Source organism: Hydra vulgaris, chromosome 13, assembly GCF_038396675.1.
Source record: "Hydra vulgaris chromosome 13, alternate assembly HydraT2T_AEP".
In the NCBI taxonomy this organism is placed as follows: Eukaryota; Metazoa; Cnidaria; class Hydrozoa; order Anthoathecata; family Hydridae; genus Hydra; species Hydra vulgaris.
The window spans coordinates 54,620,005-54,642,500 of NC_088932.1; the positions used below are offsets into that span (position 1 = coordinate 54,620,005).

Genomic DNA, 22,496 nt, shown 5'->3' on the forward strand with positions numbered 1-22,496 from the left:
TACTTTCTTCTTGATATATCTGATAAAATAATATAAAATACCATTTTGAAAAAAGTTTTAAATTGAAATATAGATTGATGTCGTTTCATCATCAATCTACTTTTAAATTTGTTATAAATAAATCTTTTTTAATATTGTGATAATTCTTTTTATGTTGGTTTATAGCGATTCTAAAAGCAATATCTTGACATTTACTAGTGAAAATCCACTTACAAAGTAAGTCATTGCTTAGTTAAATTAACTATATTTTAACCTTAAGTAGAAGCTGTTATAGCCTAACAACTACTGTTTTTAAACTCCATACTTAACTCGTTGCGTTGAGTATTACAGCAAACATTTATTATTATTATATTATTTATTTATATAATATTCTTTGATGAAGCAAACAGTAAAGAAAGGAAATAAGGTAATCTTAATACAAACATCACTATGAAGTGTTTATGTTTCGCTTTTTATTTTGTTGAAAAATTGTTTTACAACCAATTGTTTTTAATTTCCATTGCATTAAAACTGTTACAGTTTGCTTAACTTTTTGTGGTAAGTTGATTTGTAAGTTCCTTTTTTTTAAACAACAAATACTATTTTAAAAAGAATTTCGAATTTCTTTTCAATATAGATTAATGTAAGTATATATAAGTCATTTTTTAAATTGTATTTTTGCTTTTTATATTGGTTTATAGTGATTCTATAGCAATTATTGCCATATAAATTCTAGCAATGAAGACTTACCTAAAGACTTACTTAAAGATAGAATTTCAGGAAGCTTATCACAAGTATTGTAAGTTTATTTGGTTTTATAGTTTGGCTTTGTTTTCATTGAAAAAGATTATCATTAAACTTTTTGCCTTTGTTATTTCATATCAATAAAGTGTTTGTAATTTTGGTTTGTAGTTATTTGAGAAATGCACCGAGTTAGAAGAACAATATAATGAAGCATTAAAGTATGGAATAACCATATTATAATTATTTTTGTAAATTTTTTAACAAAAACAAATATTTGTTGCGTTTATTTAATATTTATGTTTATATCAAGTCCTATTTAAGTTTCAGCAGTGAAGATATTTAATACCAGATGAAACATTTTCGAAAACCTCATCTCAGATATAGTAAGTTATTTAGTGTTTGCTATTACACAAATAACTAGGATTTGAAATTAAAAAACGATTCATCCTTAAACTTTATGTGCAGATTTGTGCATATAATTAAATGTTTTTAAATTTTGGTTTGTAGTAGTTTAGAAGAAAGTACTCGTGAAGATAACTCTGAAAATTTATTTTCCAATTCACTTAACAGGTTAGAGTTGTATTGATCACAAAAGCAAAGTTAATTTTTTTTTCATTGTTTTTTCATAAGTTTTAGTATAAAAATTTCACCCCGAATGATAGTTGCTGCCATATGTTTGACAGATATATCAAGAAGAAAGTAAGTTAATGCTTCTATTCTAGTAACACTTTTCCAGTTTATTTAGTTTTTCATTGTAAGTTGATGCTTTTAATTATTTAAAACAAATTCCATTTTGAAAAAAGTTTCAAATTTAAAAGTAGGTTGATGTTGTTTAGATGTTATAAATAAATCTTTTTTAAAATTATGATAACTCTTTTTATGTTGGTTTATAACGATTCTGAAAGCAATAATTTGACAATTGCTAATGAAACTCCACTTATAACGTAAGTTTATTGCTTAGTTATATAATATTCTTCGTTAAAGACAACAAAAACAAAGAAATATGATATTTTTTATGTTTTGCTTTTTATTTTGTTGACAAATTGTTTGATAAATAGTTGTTGACAAAATAATTTTTATTTTATGAGCAATAAAACATGGAAAATGCTGGTTTTCTAAATAAATTTTTTGCAAAGTTTTCCTATATTCATATTTAAGAATTTTAATATTTATAAAAATAATAATAATTTAAAAATTCCTTTTTAAATAATATTTGGTTTGTAGTTGCTTGGAACAGAGCTCTGATTTTGGCAATTCAAATAATGAATTATTAAAGTAACTTCAATTTTTTTCAAATTCAAGTTTTTTCAATTTAAAAATTCTTCAGAAGTTTAAACCTAATTGATGGTGGTTTAACGTTTATTTCGTATTTTATTTATAGTGATGTTGAAGAGAGCACTGTGGTTAATTGGGCATGTAGCCAATATTTAGAGTAAGAATGCTGCTTTTCTCTTTTAAAGAACATAATAATTAGAAATTTTGTTTTTTTTAATTAAATTTTAATTGTTAAAATGAGAAATGCACTAATTCCTGTAAGATAAACAACTATAACAAAAATAATTAATGGAAATTTTAACAGATATAATAAACACATCAAAGCAAAAGAAAAAAAAGTAACTTATATAAACTGATTAAATGTTGTGTGTACTGATCAAATTGCTTTTTACTTGATTTGTAGTGCTTTAGAGCAGTGCAATGAGTATGATGGATAAAATAATCAAGTATTATAGAATGTGATTCACAAATTTTTTTATTAATATAGTAATTATTAAATAATAATATTTTAGTATAATAATAATTAATCATAAATATGACTTCAACAAAAAACGTTGTATATATATGTATTAAATTTTTCATCATTATTTTTTTAAATTTCAGCGACCAAAACAATATAATACAATGTAATAGAGAAACACTTACCAAAAGTTCATCACAAATATAGTAAGTTGTTTATTTTTTACTATCTCTGTTAATTTGGATTTGCTTTGAGATAAACTTTATGCCCTGGTTTATGCATATTAGCTAAAAGTTATTAGTTTTATTTTGTAGTGGTTTAGTAGAAAATACTTGTGAAAATAGTGCTGAAAGTTTTTTAAAGTAAGTTTATAGATAGTGTGTTTACTGTTTAAATTTATTTTTTTTCAATGTTATTGGTTATTAAACAGAAATAAAAAAGTTTTTAAACAATTTTCAATTTTGAGAATTTTCTATAATTTGACTTAATTTTATATTAGATTTGAAAATAAGAAAGTTTGTCCTTTTTGTCATGAGTCAAAAGTAAAATTAACAGATCACGTAAACCGTATACATAAACGTCCTATTGAAATTAGCAAAAGTGTTGTTGGTTTATATAACTTGAGGAAGGTGTGTGAAAAAAAAAGGAACTAAATTAAAATGTAAAAATTACCATACATAAAAAATGAGCCCTATACTAAATTGTTTCAAAATAACAAAAAATGTTGGAGAACACTTAAAAGGTAAAATGCATAATTTAAAACCTGGTCCAGAATAGTATATGCTTCTAAAAAGTGCTAAGAGTTATAAATTACAAGATCCTTCTGAGTCACCAAGTAAAACTAAAGAAAAATACAAATCATTTTCTCCTGCAACTATATCAAATGTTACAAATGATCAGCTGCAAGTAGACTTTAATATTCAAACTCAAATAGCTAGAGATCCATTTGAAAGAGATAAATTAATAAAGTCTGATTCAAAAGAAGAAGAAGAATTAAGAAAGTCTGATCAAGTTTTAAGCAGCCATTTATCTACTGAATCTACTGAACCATCAATTGTTGATTTTAATATTATTATTTTTAATAACAAAGATAAAATTAGTGATGTTCAAAGTGATGCTTTTGATGATCGTGATGATGGTGACTATATACCCTCTGAGAAAGAAAGTGATGAAGAAACATTAAAAAAACTTTCTCCGTCTATTGAAGATATGTTAAATGACTTTTATCTTTATCTTACAGGACCTGATAGAGCTAGAAAAAGTAGATCTATTGAAAGGGTTCAAAATGATGTTAAAAGGATTTTTTTGGCTATTGGTTTAACAAATTCAATAAAATTTTTGTTTGAAAATGACATGGATGTGATAAGAAAAACTATCTTCAAGTATATTGTGTAAACAGAAAGCTAGAAGCTGGTTCAATTAAAACATACTTGAACTCTTTAAAATATTTTTGTTCATATCTTATAAAATCAAAGTATCGAGAATTTGACCTTTCTTTTAAAACTATATTTAAAACTATTTTAAGCATTGAAAATTGGAGAAAAAAATACCGTGCTAAAGACAGTATAAGAAAACATAAAAGAGCTGAAGATGACCTTTTGACGCTTATTACCCCTGAACAGGTAAAGAAATATGAGCAGAGCAAAAATGAATCAACTGCAAAAAAATGACTTGAGGATTCGGAAAACAATCCAAATAAAGAATTAACTATGTTCGAGTATTATTGTTGTAGGGACCATGTCTTTTTTATTATAAACTTTGCCAGTGCCCATAGATCTGGTGTAACAGCAAACATGGCTATGGAAGAATTTTTAAAAATTAAAATTTTTAAAGATGAAATGAAGATGATAAATGTATGGGACCATAAAACTGTTTCAACTTACGGTCCAGCTAGAGTCACTCTAAATTCTATTGAATTCGAATGGATTAAAGTTTTTGTGAATCATGTTGGAACAAAATTACCTGCCATTCATTCAGATAGAGTATTTTATCATGGTCTGGGAAAGCAATGTCTTCTGGGGATATAAGTTGAAGATTACATTCTCTTTGGGTGAAAGCTGGTAATTTTTATGGGCGTTTTGTACCCAAAAAACTCACTGCTAACATTGTCAGAAAAACAACTTCCACATTAGTTCGTAATAGCGAGTTTTATAAAGATAGAGGTGTTGTGGCTGACTCAATGATGCACAGTGAACTAACTGCTCCAACTCATTATCATACCGGAAGTCAAGAGCTTAATGCAATTACTGGTGGCAATATTGTGCGCAAAAATATTTGTCGTTCCCCGCTAACTAAAACAGACGAAGTCGTTAAAAGTTGTTTAACTGAGGAAAAAAATAATCAACTTCTTAGGTCAGAGAAACTTTCAAGTAAAAATGAATATAGTTTTTCCCTGTTGAATACTCCTAAAAAAATCTGGAGTAAGGACGAAACAAGTTCTTTAAATTTATTTTTTCCTGATAATATTTCTCAAAATATATCATATAACCAAGTGAAATCTATGCTTGCCAAATCTACTTCAATTAACAGTTCACCAAGACAAGTTTATGACAAGCTGAAAAGAATAAAAAGAAAATATCTGGAAGATATACCAGATGAATCAAAGGTTGTTTTTTTTTTTAATTTTTATTGGTTCGGTCTTTTTTTCTTTTTTTTCTTTTTAAAATTGCTTTGTAACTTCTCCAGAAAAATTATAATCTTATATATTGTTTAAATTTAATTTTTTTCATACTAGGTTGAGAAAAGTTTGCAGTTTGAGCGCAAAAATTGGTCTTCCGAACAAATAAATGAATTAAAAGTGTATGGAAAATAATTATTTTTGGGAGGACCTTTATCACGAAGCCGAATTTTAGGAATTTTAATCCTAAAAAACTCTCAGTTATTAAAAGATTTCACCAGCACACAGTTGAGAACACGAATTAATCATGAGCGAAATTAAACTTGGCTGTTTCTTGACTTTAACTTATAAATAAACAATTGTTATTAATTTTTTAATTTTTAAGTACATAAATAAACATTCCAGCCTTGTTGCTCCCTATATTATTTTTTTTTTCAATATTAGGCTTAACCTTAAAGATTTCACACATGTGTGGCTTGAACAAGTTTATGGCCATTTCCTTATTTAAATATGCCACTATGAAGAAAAGAGTTGAATAAGTTTATACAACCAGATGTCTTTTCTGGCTATAACCTGTCATGAAGATCAGGACTAATTATTTTTAATGTGATACCACTAGGTATATTACCATACAAGGTTTGCAAGTTCCTCCAACCATTTTCCACAAATAAATCGAGGGGTTTTATATCATAGCTTTCTTTCTCCTAGTTGTCTTCACCACAGTTATAGAGCTTTACCTGCCATAATCAAGTATCAGTTTAACTTCATAACCAGGACAAGGATTGGTTCATATATATTAAATGTTATCTTGCTAACATTCAATCACTAACAATTTGATAAAATTTGAAAAGGCAGTTTTTACAAAAATAGACAGGATTTTAGTATTTTTAAATCATCAGTAATAAATTGAGACAATTTAATTTTAGATTAAGGTTTATTATTCTGTTAATTTAAAACTAATGACAAATTCTCGTATATTATTTCTATTGAAAAAGAAAATTTTTTCAAAAAAAGAATACATGATAACAGTGAATAAGAATGATTATTATGAATATGAGTAAGGACTTTTTTATGATGTCTTGACACCGCATAGTGTAACCAATATAAACCTCATCCTTCGTAATTGTATTTGTAAAATTAAACCTATAACATAATAGCACTGTTATTTTTACCTTTTTTATTATGACTGATTATAATTGTTAATTTAATATTGATTAAAGTTTTATAAAAACAAATTAAAAATCGAAGGAGAGCTCTTAAATTCGATGTTAGATCTTGGCCATCTTTTAAACACACATTTAAGATTAATTTTCTTTTGAATTAAATTTTTAAATAACTATAAAAAATCTCTTACAGTAAATGACAATACACTTACAGATGCACACGATGTCTTACAGCCTTACAGCCTTACAGTTAATGACAATCAATAGAGTAACAATTTATCTGGCAATATATATATATATATATATATATATATATATATATATATATATAAATATATATATATATATATATATATATATATATATATATATATATATATATATATATAGATATATATATATATTTATATGTAGAAAAACGATTTATGCCCTTTAGTTTTTAAAGATTTACTTTTTTTGAAACCAATAAACAAATACGAAATGATAACTTTGTTAATGAACCGCTTTTTAAAACAAGATTTAATCAATTTTGTATTTCATATCTACATTTCTGGAATAAGATTGTTTTACCAAATTTTAATTTGTCGATTAATTTTCTAGTCTTCAAAAATGAATTAAAAATTATCATTCTCTTAATTGAAAATATATTTGAATACCTTTGATAATGTAGCTACTACAATATGTAAAGAAATTTTATGATACAATGTGTATATTTATATAATAAGTTTTTTTTTGTCTTTCTGGTTTTGTAATGCGTACATTTATTCCCGGGTCTCCAACATTGCAACTTTTTGCGAAGCCTCCTCGTTTTGCATTGGCATGTACAAACCCAGGTTTAGAGTTTGCATAATACGTGAAATTGTCATATTTGAAACATCAAAGAATCCTAGTGGTGCCCATGACGTCATGGTTAAACAAATTTTTTTGATCTTTAGGTACAGTTGATGACAACCAATAGAGTAACATTTTTTCTGGCAATTGAAAACAACGTTCAAAATGCTACATATATATATACATATATATATATATATATATATATATATATATATATATATATATATATATATATATAAATATTTGGCATTTTGAATTCATAAGTATATATATATATATATATATATATATATATATATATATATATATATATATATATATATACACTACCGTGCAAAAGTCTCCGCTCATGTGTAATATTTGCAAGGAACAGTAAATGCAATACATTTTAGGATGATTTTAAATATATAAAAAGAATAAAATGTTGATATAAAAAGTTGATGAGGCCAAATCATAATTTTGCATACTTTTTCCTTTTCTTTTTGTTTCAAATAATTTTGTTTACCTTTGTTTTGTTGAGTTCTGCTGCTAAAAACATGGCAGAAATTTTCCTATATGAATAACCTTTTTCACGTAAAATACATATAAAGTTCTTCAGTATTCTTTATTAAATTTAAAACTGCACGAAAGTTTTAACCAAAATATTTTTTGTAAGCTTAGGTTTGACAGTAGCATGATACTTTCCGGCATGGTAAGGATGTTTTCAGTAATTTTAATTGGTTGCTTTTAATAGACTTATGTTTATATTTATACTTGAAAATGGCATTAGTGTGCGCATTTAATGTCTTGAATTTAATAAAGAATTTGAGAAATGGTGAAAGTAAAGAAAGAATATTGTGAAGAACTTCGTGGCAAAATATGTATTTTACGTGAAGAAGGTTATTCATATAGAAAAATTGCTTCCAGGTTAAAATTATCCGAATCAGGTGTGAGATATGCTCTACAACGATTGCATGATATTGGTTCCAACAGTGACAGATCACGTTCTGGAAGACCAAGAGTTACATCACGGCAAGAAGATACGTTTATTGTTGTGTCCAGCAAAAGAAATAGAAAAATTCCAGCCACAATTTTAACAGCAGAACTCAACAAAACAAGGGTAAAGCCAGTATCAACTGATACTGTAAAAAGAAGACTAAGATCAGTCAACTTAATTGGACGCGTTGCTGCACGTAAACCTTTGTTGAGGGCAGTAAATAAGAAGAAAAGATTGGAATGGGCAAAAATGCATAAAAATTGGGGATTAGAAGATTGGAAGAAAATTCTATGGACAGACGAGAGTAGGTTCGAACTTTTTGGTACCCGACGTCGCGTGCATGTTAGGCGTTTACCTAATGAAAGAGTGCTTCCTCAATGTATACAAAGTACTGTAAAACATGGAGGTGGTAATATTATGCTTTGGGGATGTTTTGGCAATGGGTTAACTGGAGATTTAGTTAAAATCACATCTACCATGGATAAACACATGTACCATAATATTTTGGTTAAGCACGCGATTCCATCTGGTTTTCGTATAATTGGGAAAGGATTCATCATGCAGCAGGACAACGATCCAAAACATGCATCTGGATTATGCAAAAATTATTTGAAACTAAAAGAAAGGGGAAAAGTTTGCAAAATTATGACTTGGCCTCCTCAATCACCAGATCTATCACCCATCGAAAAGTTGTGGGATGAACTGGATCGGAAGATCAGAGAAGCAGGTGAAACATCTTTTATTAATCAGCAAATGCTATGGGAACGTTTGCAAAAAGCTTGGAATGAGATAACAGCGGAAACCATGAATAAATTATTAGCCCGAATGCCAAGATTATGTGCTGCTGTTATACGCTCCAAGGGGTCTCATATTGATGAAAATAAAATTTAACATTTACAACTTTGTATATTAACATTTTATTGATTTTATATATTTAAAATCATCCTAAAATGTATTGTATTTACTGTCTAATTCATTGTTGAATAAACAATTAAAAATAAACGCAATTTTCTTGCAAACTTTTGTTACTTTATTGAAGTATTACAAATGAGCGGAGATTTTTGCACGGTAGTGTATATATATATATATATATATATATATATATATATATATATATATATATTATTATACCCTTATATACACATACATATACAAGTTCAATTCGTTCGGTCCTGTCAGAATTTAATGGCAGTGAAGGGTACCAACAGTTGCTGCTAAAAAGATGTAGGTTTAAAACTGTCTTTGTATTGATTGTGTTCATCATTTGATTGATTCTATACATTCAATTACAAGAAAAAATACCTTTACCGTCATTATCAGTTTTAAAATATTAGCAGCTGGAGAAATTGAAACCTTAAAAGCTATGAAGTTACTTTTGGAGGAAGGAAAAGTAGACCCAGATTGTATTTTAATGTTGGATGAAATGTATTTACAGAAATGTAGTGAGTATAGTAGCGGTAAATATGTTGGTTTGGATAAAAAAGGTAACTTTTTCAAAAGTATCCTTGTTTTTATGGTTGTGAGTTTAAAAAAATCTATCCCTTATGTCATAAAGTCTTGTCCACAAACAAAAATAAATGGAGATACAGTTTTCCTTGAAATTAAAGAAAGTTTGTCAGTTTTGAAATTAGTAGGATTTAATGTGCGTTCAATAGTTGCAGACAATCATTTGACAAATGTATCAGGATAGTTGGTTAAATGCTTCGGAACTGGTAAATCTGAAGAAGATCATTTTATTGTGTACGAAGAAAAAAAATTTACCTCATGTATGATAGTGTTCATCTCTTAAAAAATATTCGAAATAATCTACATAATTCTAAGCGATTTATACTCCCTGTTTTCCATTTCGATGGACTTTATGATCCTATTTCAGTTACTGCTGGTGAAATATCTTGGCATCTTCTCCATAAAACTTACGAAAAAGATGAAAAACTTAATGCTAATTTACGTAAGGCACATAAACTCACATTTCAAACTTTACATGCAGGAAATGATAAATCAAGAGGAACACTTTGTCTAAAGACAAAGTGTTCCTCTTGATTTGAATGTTTTTCATGAAACAACGTCAGCTGCCATTAAAAGTTATTTTTCAACAGATTTATCTGCAGCTGAATTTTTACGCCTTATTAATAGTTGGTAGTTAATATCGAATTCAAAGTCAAAATATTCAAATAACTATATTAGTTATGCAGTTGTGAGGGAAGATAAAAACCTGAATTCTTACGTTGTTTTTCGAAGTGGATTAATGAATGGCAAATAAAACAGTAAAGGAGTGTGGAAAGTTTACTCTTAGCAAGCAAACAGCAAATGCCATGATAAAAACATTAAAAAGTAGTGCTGATTTGTGTGATGATTTACTCAATGAAGGTTATACTTACATTTTAACAAGTCGTTTCCAAAGTGACCCTCAAGAACGTCGATTTTCAAAATAAAGACAAATGAGTGGAGGTTGTTTTCATGTTGGTTTACGTGAAGTTGAATCTTCTGAGAAAATACTTCAAATTAAATCTCTAATGAAAGAAGATATAAAATACTGGGATTTAAATCTTAAACCAGAGACAAGTCCAGATCTTTCATGTGAAATCAATTTTGAAAATGATTTTGAAGAGATTGATTTAGACGATGACAGCAAGGAAGTTGCAACATACATTGCAGGATTTATTATGAAAAAAAATTTGTTTGTTCTGAATGTGAAGCGTTATTAAATCATGAGAAGGTCACCATTTGTGTTGAGTATACAAATTTGCTTTCTAGAGGGGGGCTTCAATTACCTGGGAAACATCTTGCATCATATATATCCCATTGCTTTGCTAAACTAGATTTAGCTCAAGAAAATTTATTTTTAAATGCTGACAATATCAGATATGCTGCAAGAAAGCTCCTGAATCTTGTAAGAGGAGGGATCTTCATGTGTCCTCAGCATTTTAATAATCCTATAATATTTATTAATAATATAATTATAAACATATACTTTAACAACAAGCAAATAATTATCAATGGTGGAAAAAGAAAAGACGAGATTATTGCTTATAAATCAAAGAGAACAAAAAGAAAGTATAATGATTAACCTATTTCTTGTTGTTAATTTCACAGTATTTTAAAATTTATTGTGATTTTATGAATGTTTATATTACTTCAAATAAAAAAGAGTTTTAAACAGTTGTTTATTTGTTTTAATAATTTATATTTTTATTATTCTAGCATTTTCTATGAAAACTCAATAATGACAAAAAAAAAAAAAAAAAACTGGCCTCCTAATTTTTTCCGTGAAAACCAACAAACCCAGCCGTGTATTTATAGTAGGCCATACTTTGATAAATCCGTTGAGACTTCTGGCAAAACCTTGGTAACGAAAAAAATAATAATTAATAAATAAAAATATAGATTTTAGACAAGGTCAACACTTAAATTAACTAGAAGTATATATATTTGACGAGACTCATTGAAACACTGCAGTAAGAATTAGAACGTTCGCAAATAAAATTTTGAAGTTAAAAAACATTTTTTTCAAAATAGAAAGATTTCTTACCCATTTTAACGTAAGATAAAAAAAAAAAATTCCCGAATTAGAAAGTCTAAATCTATGAATCAAGGTATTACTTTTAATGACATGCACATCTTTACCTTTGTGTATAGTAAATAAATCATAATACATAGCAAAATAATGAACCAGTAAACTTTAAAAACATATAAAGAAAACAAATGATTTTTGTTTTTAGTTATTTTAAAACTACACCTTTTTACTTACGGGGTAAATTGGCGCAAACTATACAAGTGATTAATAATAAACTATTAAGAGCAAAATTATTAGAAATTTTTTTACAAATAATTTTGGCAACAAATTTAAGATAAAAATTTAATATTAGCTTTAACTGGTACCAAATATTAGAACGTATAACAGCCAAAACAGTAGCCCACTTTTTATCTGTGAAGAAAAACTTTTTTATATTTTTTTGTAAGAGTAAGTTTTTTAATATTGTGAAAATTTTGTCAACTTACCCCGAAAGCCATTTTTTTAATAAACAGTCTATAGATCCTAAAAAACGGCAAAAAAAAGTTTTATTCAGTTTTATTTATTATTGTATGTCATTTATTATTGTATGTCACTTATTATTGTAAGTAATACAAAAAAAAAAAAAAATAAAAAGAAAAAAAAATCTTATTATAGATTAACATAGAATGAATGGTTGGCTTCTGATCCAGGGAGGATTATGAACATTTATAATTTGCCTCAACTAGTGTGCATAGCATATAATGTCATTCAAAAAAAAAAATGTTTGCAGTGGGTTATAAAAATGTAGGATCTATCCGCTCAATAGACAAATAATGGAGAAAGTGATTTCATATTATCTAGTATAAGTGACAGACTCTTCTCAGTCAAGCAGTCAAAAATTCAACAACCAGACAATCAACGTTTATACGAAAAAACAATCAAGCTAATTCATCTGAATTATCAGTCAAAATAGTTAGTCCGGAAACAATTCATCAGTAACCTAAGGCGCCTTCCAAAAAAATTCTAAAAACAACAAGGTAAAAGTACTATACTAAATAAAACAGAGGAAAAGATGTTGGAACTAGTAAAAAAATACACATAAAAACGAAAACGAAAAATTAATTTTGGAGAAGTAAAATAAACTGAAAACTTTGTACATTTTTTTAATTGTGTTGTTTGTAAAAAAATTATTACAGCCTTTATTACACTGTCTGAGCAGGTTAGCCGCAAGAGTACCGATCGAGGGCCAATAATGTTTTGCAGGAATAGACATTGGGCCAATATAGGCCGACTAGTGCCAAACCAATTTGAATTAATTTTGTGAAAACAGCAGTTGAAGTGCAAGTTTTCGTATCCATCTTGTTTTTAACCTTTCATACAAATAGCTAATAGTTATATGACTGTAAAAAGTCAAGTTAATTTTTATAGCTTGTCTCTTTTGAAAAGTTCAAGCATGCAGATATGGCCAATTCTCGGTTTAGTGGAGAAATTTGATGGAATATTGCACTGAAACAAAAAACCATTTGTTATTGCACTGTACTGTAACAACTGAAAACTTAAAAATTTTACAGTCTTCTTGTATGATTTTGTTTTAGAAGATTATGACCTGTACAAAAATTATATCACAGTTAACAATCATATTATTCATTTAAAACTAAAATTATTTGTGACACTTCAGCAAAAGCATTTGTAAAATGCACTAAAAAGGTCATAATGCATATCATGGCTGAGATAAATGTGAGCAGCATGGAGTATATAATGAAAGAGAAACTTCTGCAACATTGAGAACAGATGCATCATTTGCTAATATGTCAAATTGCAAGCATCACATTTGTGTGAGCCCTCTAACTCAAACCTCATTAGTTTGATATCACAAGTACCAGGTGAATACATGCATTTGTCATGCCTGGTTATTATTATGCACAAATTGGTGTATTTGTTAATTAAAGGTTCTTTGAAACCACGTCTAGGTCCACGTGCAGTGTTAGATTTATCAGAAAAGTTGCTTGTTCAGAATGTTCAGAATTCGCTCGAAAGCAAAGAGCATTTTCTGATTTTGAACGCTAAAAAGCTACAGAAATTCAACAACTTCTATTGTATACTAGTATGGTTTGCTTTCAAAATACATTACCCGATGATTTTTACCACAATTTTATGCTGTTTAAGTCCGAATGACAATTCTTCTTAATCATTCATTGTCACAAACATGTAGATTATGCATGTAGTTTGCTTGTACTTTTTGCGGAGAACTCTTCAAGTTAATTTGAACCTAAAGTTGTGACTCAATATTTAACTCAATTTTTTTGTAATAAAAATTATAAAAATATTTATTAAATACCACTAATAATTTGTTTTATTGCAGCACTCTAAAATTAACTTAGGCAAATTGTCTCAAAAAAGTTATACTATTAGGATTTTATTACTTTTCTTACTGCCATATACAGTCAATATATATATATATATATATATATATATATATATATATATATATATATATATATATATATATATAATATATAAAAATTTAGTAATACATATATATATATACATATATATAAAAATTTAGTAATACATATATATAGTAATACATATATATATATATATATATATATATATATATATATATATATAAATTTAGTAATATATATATATAAATTTAGTAATATATATATATATATATATATATATATATATATATATATATATATATAAATTTAGTAATATATATATATAAATTTAGTAATATATATATATATATATATATATATATATATATTTATTAGTATATATATATATATATATATATATATATATTTATTAGTATATATATATATATATATATATATATATATATATATATATATTAATAGAAAATCACTTAACAAATTTTTTTCATTTTACACTGTGTTCATCAGCAAAGACTCATCAGAAAAATTTTCTAATGCATCTTTGTTGATGAAACGCAGTTTAAAATGAAAAAAACCTTTGTTAAGTGATTTTCATATATACATATATGTTAATATATATATATATATATATATATATATATATATATATATATATATATATATATATATATATATATATATATATATATATATATATATATAAGTTATATAAATTTACACAATTCCTGTTAACATGAGAAGATCAATTTTGTTGAAAAATAACGTAATGATTGTGTAATTATAATATTGTAACAACCTTTTTAATGTAGCATTTTTTTGTTAGTCTTTTTATTTAATGAGATGAGTCTATTTCTGAAAACTTTTTTTTAATTATTTTTAGGTGCACCAAGAAGTCCTAACGGTCTTATCACAGAACACCGCGGATGAGCATTTTTTCGGAATTTCACGCCTCCTTCCAAACCGATGTCGCAAAACTACCACTACCACTGCGCCACGACTGCACTTTCATTTCAGTAATTTTAATTTTTCTTAAATATAAATTTGTTTTCTTTAAAATTATATTTTAATAATGGATTAATTTGAAAATCTTTTAAAAGTTTTATACATCAGAAAAATAAAATAGAAGTAGCATTTCATATACTGAGCATATTTTTTTACTTTTCTAAAACTAAAATAGCAGAAAGAAAGCAAATATTTAAAAGTTAAAAACTTAATTCCTAATTAAATTTAAATATTTGTGTATGTTGTCAAGTAAATATATTTTTGGGCTAACTGTCAAAAGTTTTACTTTGAAAAAATTTATCTTTTGTGTTTTGTTGTTCTTGTTGTTCGTTTTACTGCCTATTACATTTAGATACTTCTAAAGGTGGGCAAGACTAAAAAGAGGCAGTAAAGAGAATGCTATTGTCACTATTACATAATGATGTTCCCAAAAAACTAATTGGACAAGTCAGGGTAATAAAGATAAACAGTCGTTCTGTGATATAAAATCCTGATTAGTTATCAAAGGTAGGTCTTTTTTTTAACTTTAAATTGAAAATTTAAAAAAGTTTTTGTTCATTTTAATCTTTTGTTAACATTATATATATTAGGGTAATATATAAAGATCAGAGTAATATGGGGCGCGCCTTGGAATATAAGAATATTTAAAGATTTCTTAGATGTAAGCAGTGAAGTTAAAGCTGCTTTTTGTGAATCGAATCAATACAATTAGCGTAATTTTATATGCAGTAATTAGACAATCAGTATTTTACACGCGAATTGAAGCAAAATCCACCAATTGCGCAAGACACAGAAAGTGACATTTAAAAGGCGATAGTACATGTTTTGACGGGAGCAATCGATAGAAATAGTGGCAGGAAGGCAAGTACCACAAGACTACTGGTTAAAAAAGCTACTGTAACCGAAAAAGTATTTTGTTTTTTGAGTGACAAATTAAATTTTTTCTAGTTCGATCATCTATGACGTAATAGTAGCGATGAAATGTAGGTTACATTATGGATTGAAAAATCTAAATTTTCTCTACAAAAAGAAGTTTAATCTATCTAGTGGTAAAATTTTTTTTTATCCCGGTTAGAATGTCAACTATTAGAATAATTACAAGCATTAAATTTCCATATTGTGATTTCTGCCATAAATAGAAATTTAAATACGGAGCCTCAATAACTGTAGTTATGGTTAGCCATTGTTCTGGCAGTTTTTCTCCTGTGGTGGCTAGCCTTTGTTTGTGTATATGTATATATATATATATATATATGTATATATATACATATATATATATAAATATTTATATATATGTATATATATATATATATATATATATATATATATATATATAATATATATATATATATATATATATATATATATATATATATATATATATATATATATAAATGTACATATATTCTATATATATGTATGTATGGTATATGTATGTATGTATGTATGTATGTATGTGTATATATATATATATATATATATACATATATATATATATATATATATATATATATATATATATATATATATATACACACATATATATATATATATATATATATATATATATATATATATATATGTATATATATATATATATATATATATATATACATATATATAAACAAAAGCAAAAACATATCATAAAAAGATAAAATTATAGAAAATAATTCGAAATTTTTTCTTAGCAAGAATAATCAGGAAAAGAAAATGCGACAGCAGAGAAACTTTATTTATTTCCAATGTCTTTATTTTCTTTCATATTCTTCTAGCTAACACAGAGTGTGTTGATAAACATGAGCTATTTACACAATAACTCACTACTCAACGCAGAGCTGAATTACTCTAATTAGCAGTTTATTGTTGAATGACTTAACTTAATAACAATTACAGATTAAACGTAATTTTGGAAGGCAATTAAAAATATTTTAACGTGGGTATCATCGATTTTTATAAATTCTCAAGTAAATTTGTGATTTATTGTAACTATAATGCTAAGAATGTTGAAATAAGGGTAAATAATTTATAAAATAATTACCTCAATAACATATAGAATAAAAATAGATATAAAATATACTTCTTTGAAAGCACCCTTAGCACGTAACATTTCTAAATTTTATGACTTTTTAATATTTTATTCATTTTTCAAACTAATTTGTCGAGAAGCTAATTTAAGATAGCACTTTTTAATATATGGCAGTATACACTTTCAGGAACATATTTTTTTGGTATTTGCCAGTATACACTTTCAGGAACATATTTCCAGTAAATCTTCTTTAAAAATCTTTTGGTTTCAGTTTTTAAAGCGGTCATAAGTTGGAAAAGTTTTTTCCAAAACTTAATTTTTTAAGATTTCAATATAACCACGCACGATTTTATTTTTGCAAATGAAGATAAGACCTACAGCTACTCGGTGTAGTTAAGGCAATTTTTAATAATTATAGCGTTATTATGATATTTTGATGACTACAACATATTTCTATTAAATAGTTAAGTCTGTGAATCATTAAAATAATTATATTTTACCGCAACATAAGATAAAAATGTTTGTAGCGAAAAAACCTAGCCCAAAGATTTTTTTTAAACAAAAATATATTTAAAATTGCGATCGCATGTTCAAATTTGAATAAAATTTTGAAAATATACGCTCTTAAGGTGAATCCAATTGCCAATTTTTCCTAATTAAAAACTTTTTCTTGGTCGAAATTCTAATATTTTTTAGGAAAAAATGATAGACATGTTGTGTTTTGACAATTATATTAAAATTATAATGTGCTAGAACCGATTAAAGCGATTAGTAGATTAAAGCACTTTTTAATTTCAATCAAAATATAGTGAACGTTGTTGAGCGGAATTGATCTCATAAATAAAGATTAAAAAATATTTGAAACTTGTATAAAAAAGAGAAAATAACTTTAAACATTGTAAAACTTAATGCAATAAAAATTATAGCATCTATATCTCATTTTGGACAAAATACGCTGACAAAATCAAGCTAATTCAACTTAAAAAATTAAAATTACCTAAAAATCGCCTTAAATAAAACTATTTTTAACATCTAAGTTTCCCTAAAAGGCTGCAAGCAACGACTATTAGAGTTGGAAATTACTAGAAGAAAAAAGATGAAGATTGTAGAGCAAGATAGCGATTGAAGTATGACTTAAAAGATTGCAAAATATATGAATCATGACGAAGGAAGCGAATTACAAAGAGCTGCTGTTCGTCAGCTACAGAAAAAGGATGAGACCTAACTGAAAACGAGTAACACGAAAATGAATATTAGTAGATGGCAAAAGAGACGAAAGCATATTAGAGCAGTACTCATTGTAGTGTTTGTAGAAAAGAGAAAGAGAAGCAACATTACAACGAAGTAATGATGGTTGGCTGCAAAAGCAGGTCTAACTATGTTTACTATGCATTTTTGGTCTAAAAGAGAAAGGGCATCATCAAAAGATATCCAAGGCTGGATTTGAGATTTATAGAGATCCGGAGTGGGTAAGTGTCGAGCTCGATAAAGAGATGCAACTATAGCAGATGAATTCAAAGAAAGATCGGAAGTAAAAAATAATTCTAGAAATTGAAGGGTAGATGACTCATTATGTACGTTACCGTTCATAAGAATAGGATTTCCTGAACTACTGCGATTACGATTAGCTAAAAAACAATGAGTTTGGTCTGAATTAAAGTTCACTAGCCATTATGAACCTCATGCTATAGCAGAATAGAGATCCTTTCCAAGCTCAAATGCCCCCTCCAAGCAATTGGAGGATATTGCTATTTTTCAGTGACAATAATATCTGGCGGTATCATTTGCGAACGCCACCTCAGATGCGAAAATGTCAAGAAAATTGTTAACGTATTTAAAAAAAGAGTATTGGGCCAAGAATGAATTTTAAGGTACCCTGTTATAAAACATGAAGAATGCTGACCGTTTAAGTTACAAGACATAAAGAATGCAGACCGTTTTATTGCACTTACAACTTTATACTACGATTAAAGAGAAAGGACGCAATAATCTTAAAGATGATACCAGATACACAGTAAGAAAAATGCCTAAGGAGAAGACTAGCATACTAAACTGTATCAAAGGCTTTAGAAATGTCAAGGGCAATTGGCTTAACCTCTTTATCTTTATCTATGCACAATGAAACCCATTGGTTATTACTGTTAGCAAATCAGCTGTAGACCAAGGAGATCGAAATCCATATTGATGATCAGAAAGTATGTTATTATATCCAAGATGAAGGATTATTTGTTTGTTAACTAAAGAGTGAAAAATTTTGCCAATGCTAGGAAAAAGACTAATGGGACGGTAGCTAAACGAATCAGATCGCTCACCGAAATATCTTAAAATAGGGATAACAAATGTCGCTTTCCAGCAGGTTAGATAACAAGGGTCCGATAAGCACTTGTTAAATAGTTTTGAAAGTATAGACGACATCTACGGAAAACACTTTTTCAGGACTATAACAGGTATATTGTTCGGACCACATTCTGGGTAAGAGTATAAGCAGGAAATCACTTTAAATACAGAAGCTAGAGTGATACGAATGTCAAGCAATGGATCAGCTTGTTTGATGGCAAAATTAGGTAGAACGTAACTAGTGGAATTAAGAGATAATATTGATGAGAAGTTTTCAGCAAACAATTCAAATTTATCTTTGAGTTAGGTGACAAAGTCTGAACCATACAAGAGAGAGGTGGAAAAACAGATTTGCCCTTTATATTAAACTGTTAAAGATTCTCTTGAATTCACGAAAGTTTAATTTTCGTGATAAATACGTGAATTTATGACCTAAGAATAGCGGGCTTTTGCGCTAGACTAAACTATTTTACAATGGTTTCTAGCAGTATCAAACGGACGACAGTTTTCTGGAGAATTGTTTCGCTGATAGATACGGAAGTAACGGTTTTGATTGGAAACTGCACAATGTGAGGAAAACCATGGAGGATAGTGAGGCTGACCTGAAGTTGAAGAGTGGGAGTAAAAGATTTCATGCTAGCCTGAATCTACAAAGTTACGTAAAAAGCACATTTGTCAACAGGAAAAATCTACCGAAGGATCATCATGAAAAAAATCACGGAAAGCATACCAGTCAGCTTTCAGGTAGTTGAAAGAGGTATGATAAAAGGGGATTCAGAAGATGAAAAAGAATGAGATAATAGCTACCATATCGTGATAGCAACTAAGGGTGATTGTGGAGAAACTGAGCACTGATAAGGATGTCAAGTAGATAAGATAAATTAATCGGGTTGTCTGGAAAGCAAATCGGAAAGTTGACGATTTGAGTTAGAGATTGAGAAAGGCAAAACTTTAGGGTCTTAATACCTGTAGAGTCATTGACACTAGAGCCAAGGATTATAGTGGGATGAGCATTTAAGTCACCAACAAAAACCATATCAGCTGAAGGATGCAGAGGAAGGGCTTGGTCAGTTAATCAGAAATAACATCAAAAATAGTGCAGTCTTGAGGTTAAAGAGAACGATATAGAAAAAAGAGAAGTGGTGCTAAACGAAAGCACACGCAATAATAGGCTGTGGATTTAAACTTAGTTTCCATATAAATGGGTGAATTCTTACAAATCTAAATGCCTAGGCCAAGCATGTTATTTTGAAGTCTTAACGATTATTGGAGTCTTAACGAATTAAAGGAAGGAACCATTAACACTAGTTCAGCTGTCTCATCACAAGATGAGACAGCTGAACTCAAATTAGTCACAAAGAGAAAGTAGGTCTGGTAAACTTTGAAAGAGATAAGATTAAACAGAAGAGAAGTTACCTCAAAGACCACGAATATCGGTGAATGATAGGTTTAGAAAACTTGGTGATGAAGATGGTGTCTCGTACTTTAAAGTTTTAGGTACTTAAATCATTTTCAAATTTGTTAAATAACTTTTCTCAAAGCATAGACAGTTTTCAGTACGATTTAATAGCCCAAGCAATTGCCTTAATTTCTAATTATAAACTATTAGCCTTAACAAAGGGCTCTGAATGTGGTCTTGACAATGCCCACTAAAAGATGAATAGGGACACCATCCATGAGTAACGCGGTAATGTTAATACTTCGATATTTTGCAGATGTTGATGGAATCAGCTATTCTGAGAGCTACCACAGAGTTCGGGGAACCTGCCTCAGAATCATACAACTGAGTTTTAGAGCTGCACTTTTAATAGGAGATAATAGAATGAGTTGCCTAATCCTAAAAACTGAGACACAAGCAAACCCATGCATTGACTCAAGAAGATCGGCATTTAACATCCTAAACTCAAAACAATGTATAAAAAAAAACATCTGCGCCAGCCTAATAGATGAAGAAGGCGTGCGAGGCTGGTCAACAGATAGTATCTGTTTACCCAATAAATCTTTGCCTCGGAGGCATTCTACAAGACAATAGCTGGATGAATTTAAAATTTGCCTAAGATGAGTATTTTTATCGAGACACAATCTTTAGCCTTAACCCAACCAAGAGCCTTAAGGCTCAAAGAGGTGTTTCAAGTCGGAGTTGGCTCCCCGTTGCCTTTGCTAAAAAAAACGTATTCTACAACGCAGCAGGACATGAAACGGATTGTACTAGGTTATATGTTACCAGTAGCAGGATAACCTAACCTGACAAATAAATAACATATAAATATTTTAAGCGAAATAATTTGAAAAACTCATTTCTAACTTTATTTTATATTTCTCTTAACAGTTATGTTCTGATATAAAAAAGCCATGTAACTATGTTGGTTTTAATAGTTACAAATCAAATCAAATATATTTCGAAATAGTTATAACATTTCAAGGAAATTTACAATTGTTTAAGTACTAATATGAAGTAAATACCTAAACATACAACATAACCTTATAGTCAGTGATGAAAATAGTAATAATAACTGAAAACAATAATACTAATTGTAATAATAATGAAAATAATATCAATAATAATAATAACAATAATAACAACAATAAGAATAACAATAACAATAATAATAATAGTAACAAAATGATAACAATAATAAAAAAAAGAGTATTTCATAAATAAGGACAATAACAGCAACAAAAATTTAGTGAATAATGACAGCGACAACAAACATTTGTTACGAAATAGAGAATGGTAGAATGAAAGAGATAAATAAATAGATAGATAAATAAAGAATGCTAAAGTTTTGGTACTAATATTAATAATATTAAAATAAAAAAAGTTAAAAAATGCCAGTTAAAAAAAAATTTCAAAATGTTAAAAATATCAAATAAAAAATGAAGGATCACAAATTGATAACTTTGTAGATCACAAATTGTAGATCAGGAATTAATAATTTGTAGAAATATTTGATTGTATTTTTTAAACAAATAATTAAAAAGATTTCTTTACATTTTTTAATTATGTTATACTTTTCTTTTTGTTGGTTGGATAATCCGAATTAAGGCTCGTATTTTTGTTTGCTACGTTAGGGTTTCTTTTTATTAATATCGTTCACAATTAAATTATTTTGATATCTTTTTAATTTATTTAATAAAAGATTGATAATTATAAAATTCGATTCGATAAAATAATAAATATA

At 27.6% G+C, this 22,496-nt stretch overlaps 1 protein-coding gene and 2 long non-coding RNA genes across 3 annotated transcripts; all 3 read left to right on the top strand.

The window, feature by feature from the left end:
* Positions 1-639: 639 nt before the first annotated feature.
* Positions 640-1,106, top strand: LOC136089264 (uncharacterized). Its single transcript, XR_010642906.1, has 3 exons — positions 640-778; positions 892-941; positions 1,045-1,106. It is a non-coding gene; the product is annotated as an uncharacterized LOC136089264 (long non-coding RNA).
* An 841-nt stretch (positions 1,107-1,947) lies between these two features.
* LOC136090185 (uncharacterized) lies at positions 1,948-2,769 on the top strand. The gene is made up of 3 exons (XR_010643233.1): positions 1,948-1,998; positions 2,105-2,155; positions 2,602-2,769. It is a non-coding gene; the product is annotated as an uncharacterized LOC136090185 (long non-coding RNA).
* A 161-nt stretch (positions 2,770-2,930) lies between these two features.
* Positions 2,931-5,408, top strand: LOC136090186 (uncharacterized). Its single transcript, XM_065816364.1, has 2 exons — positions 2,931-5,063; positions 5,193-5,408. The coding sequence occupies exon 1, from the start codon at positions 3,239-3,241 to the stop codon at positions 3,851-3,853; it is 615 nt and encodes a 204-aa protein (XP_065672436.1). The 5' UTR covers positions 2,931-3,238; the 3' UTR covers positions 3,854-5,063; positions 5,193-5,408.
* Positions 5,409-22,496: the final 17,088 nt, after the last annotated feature.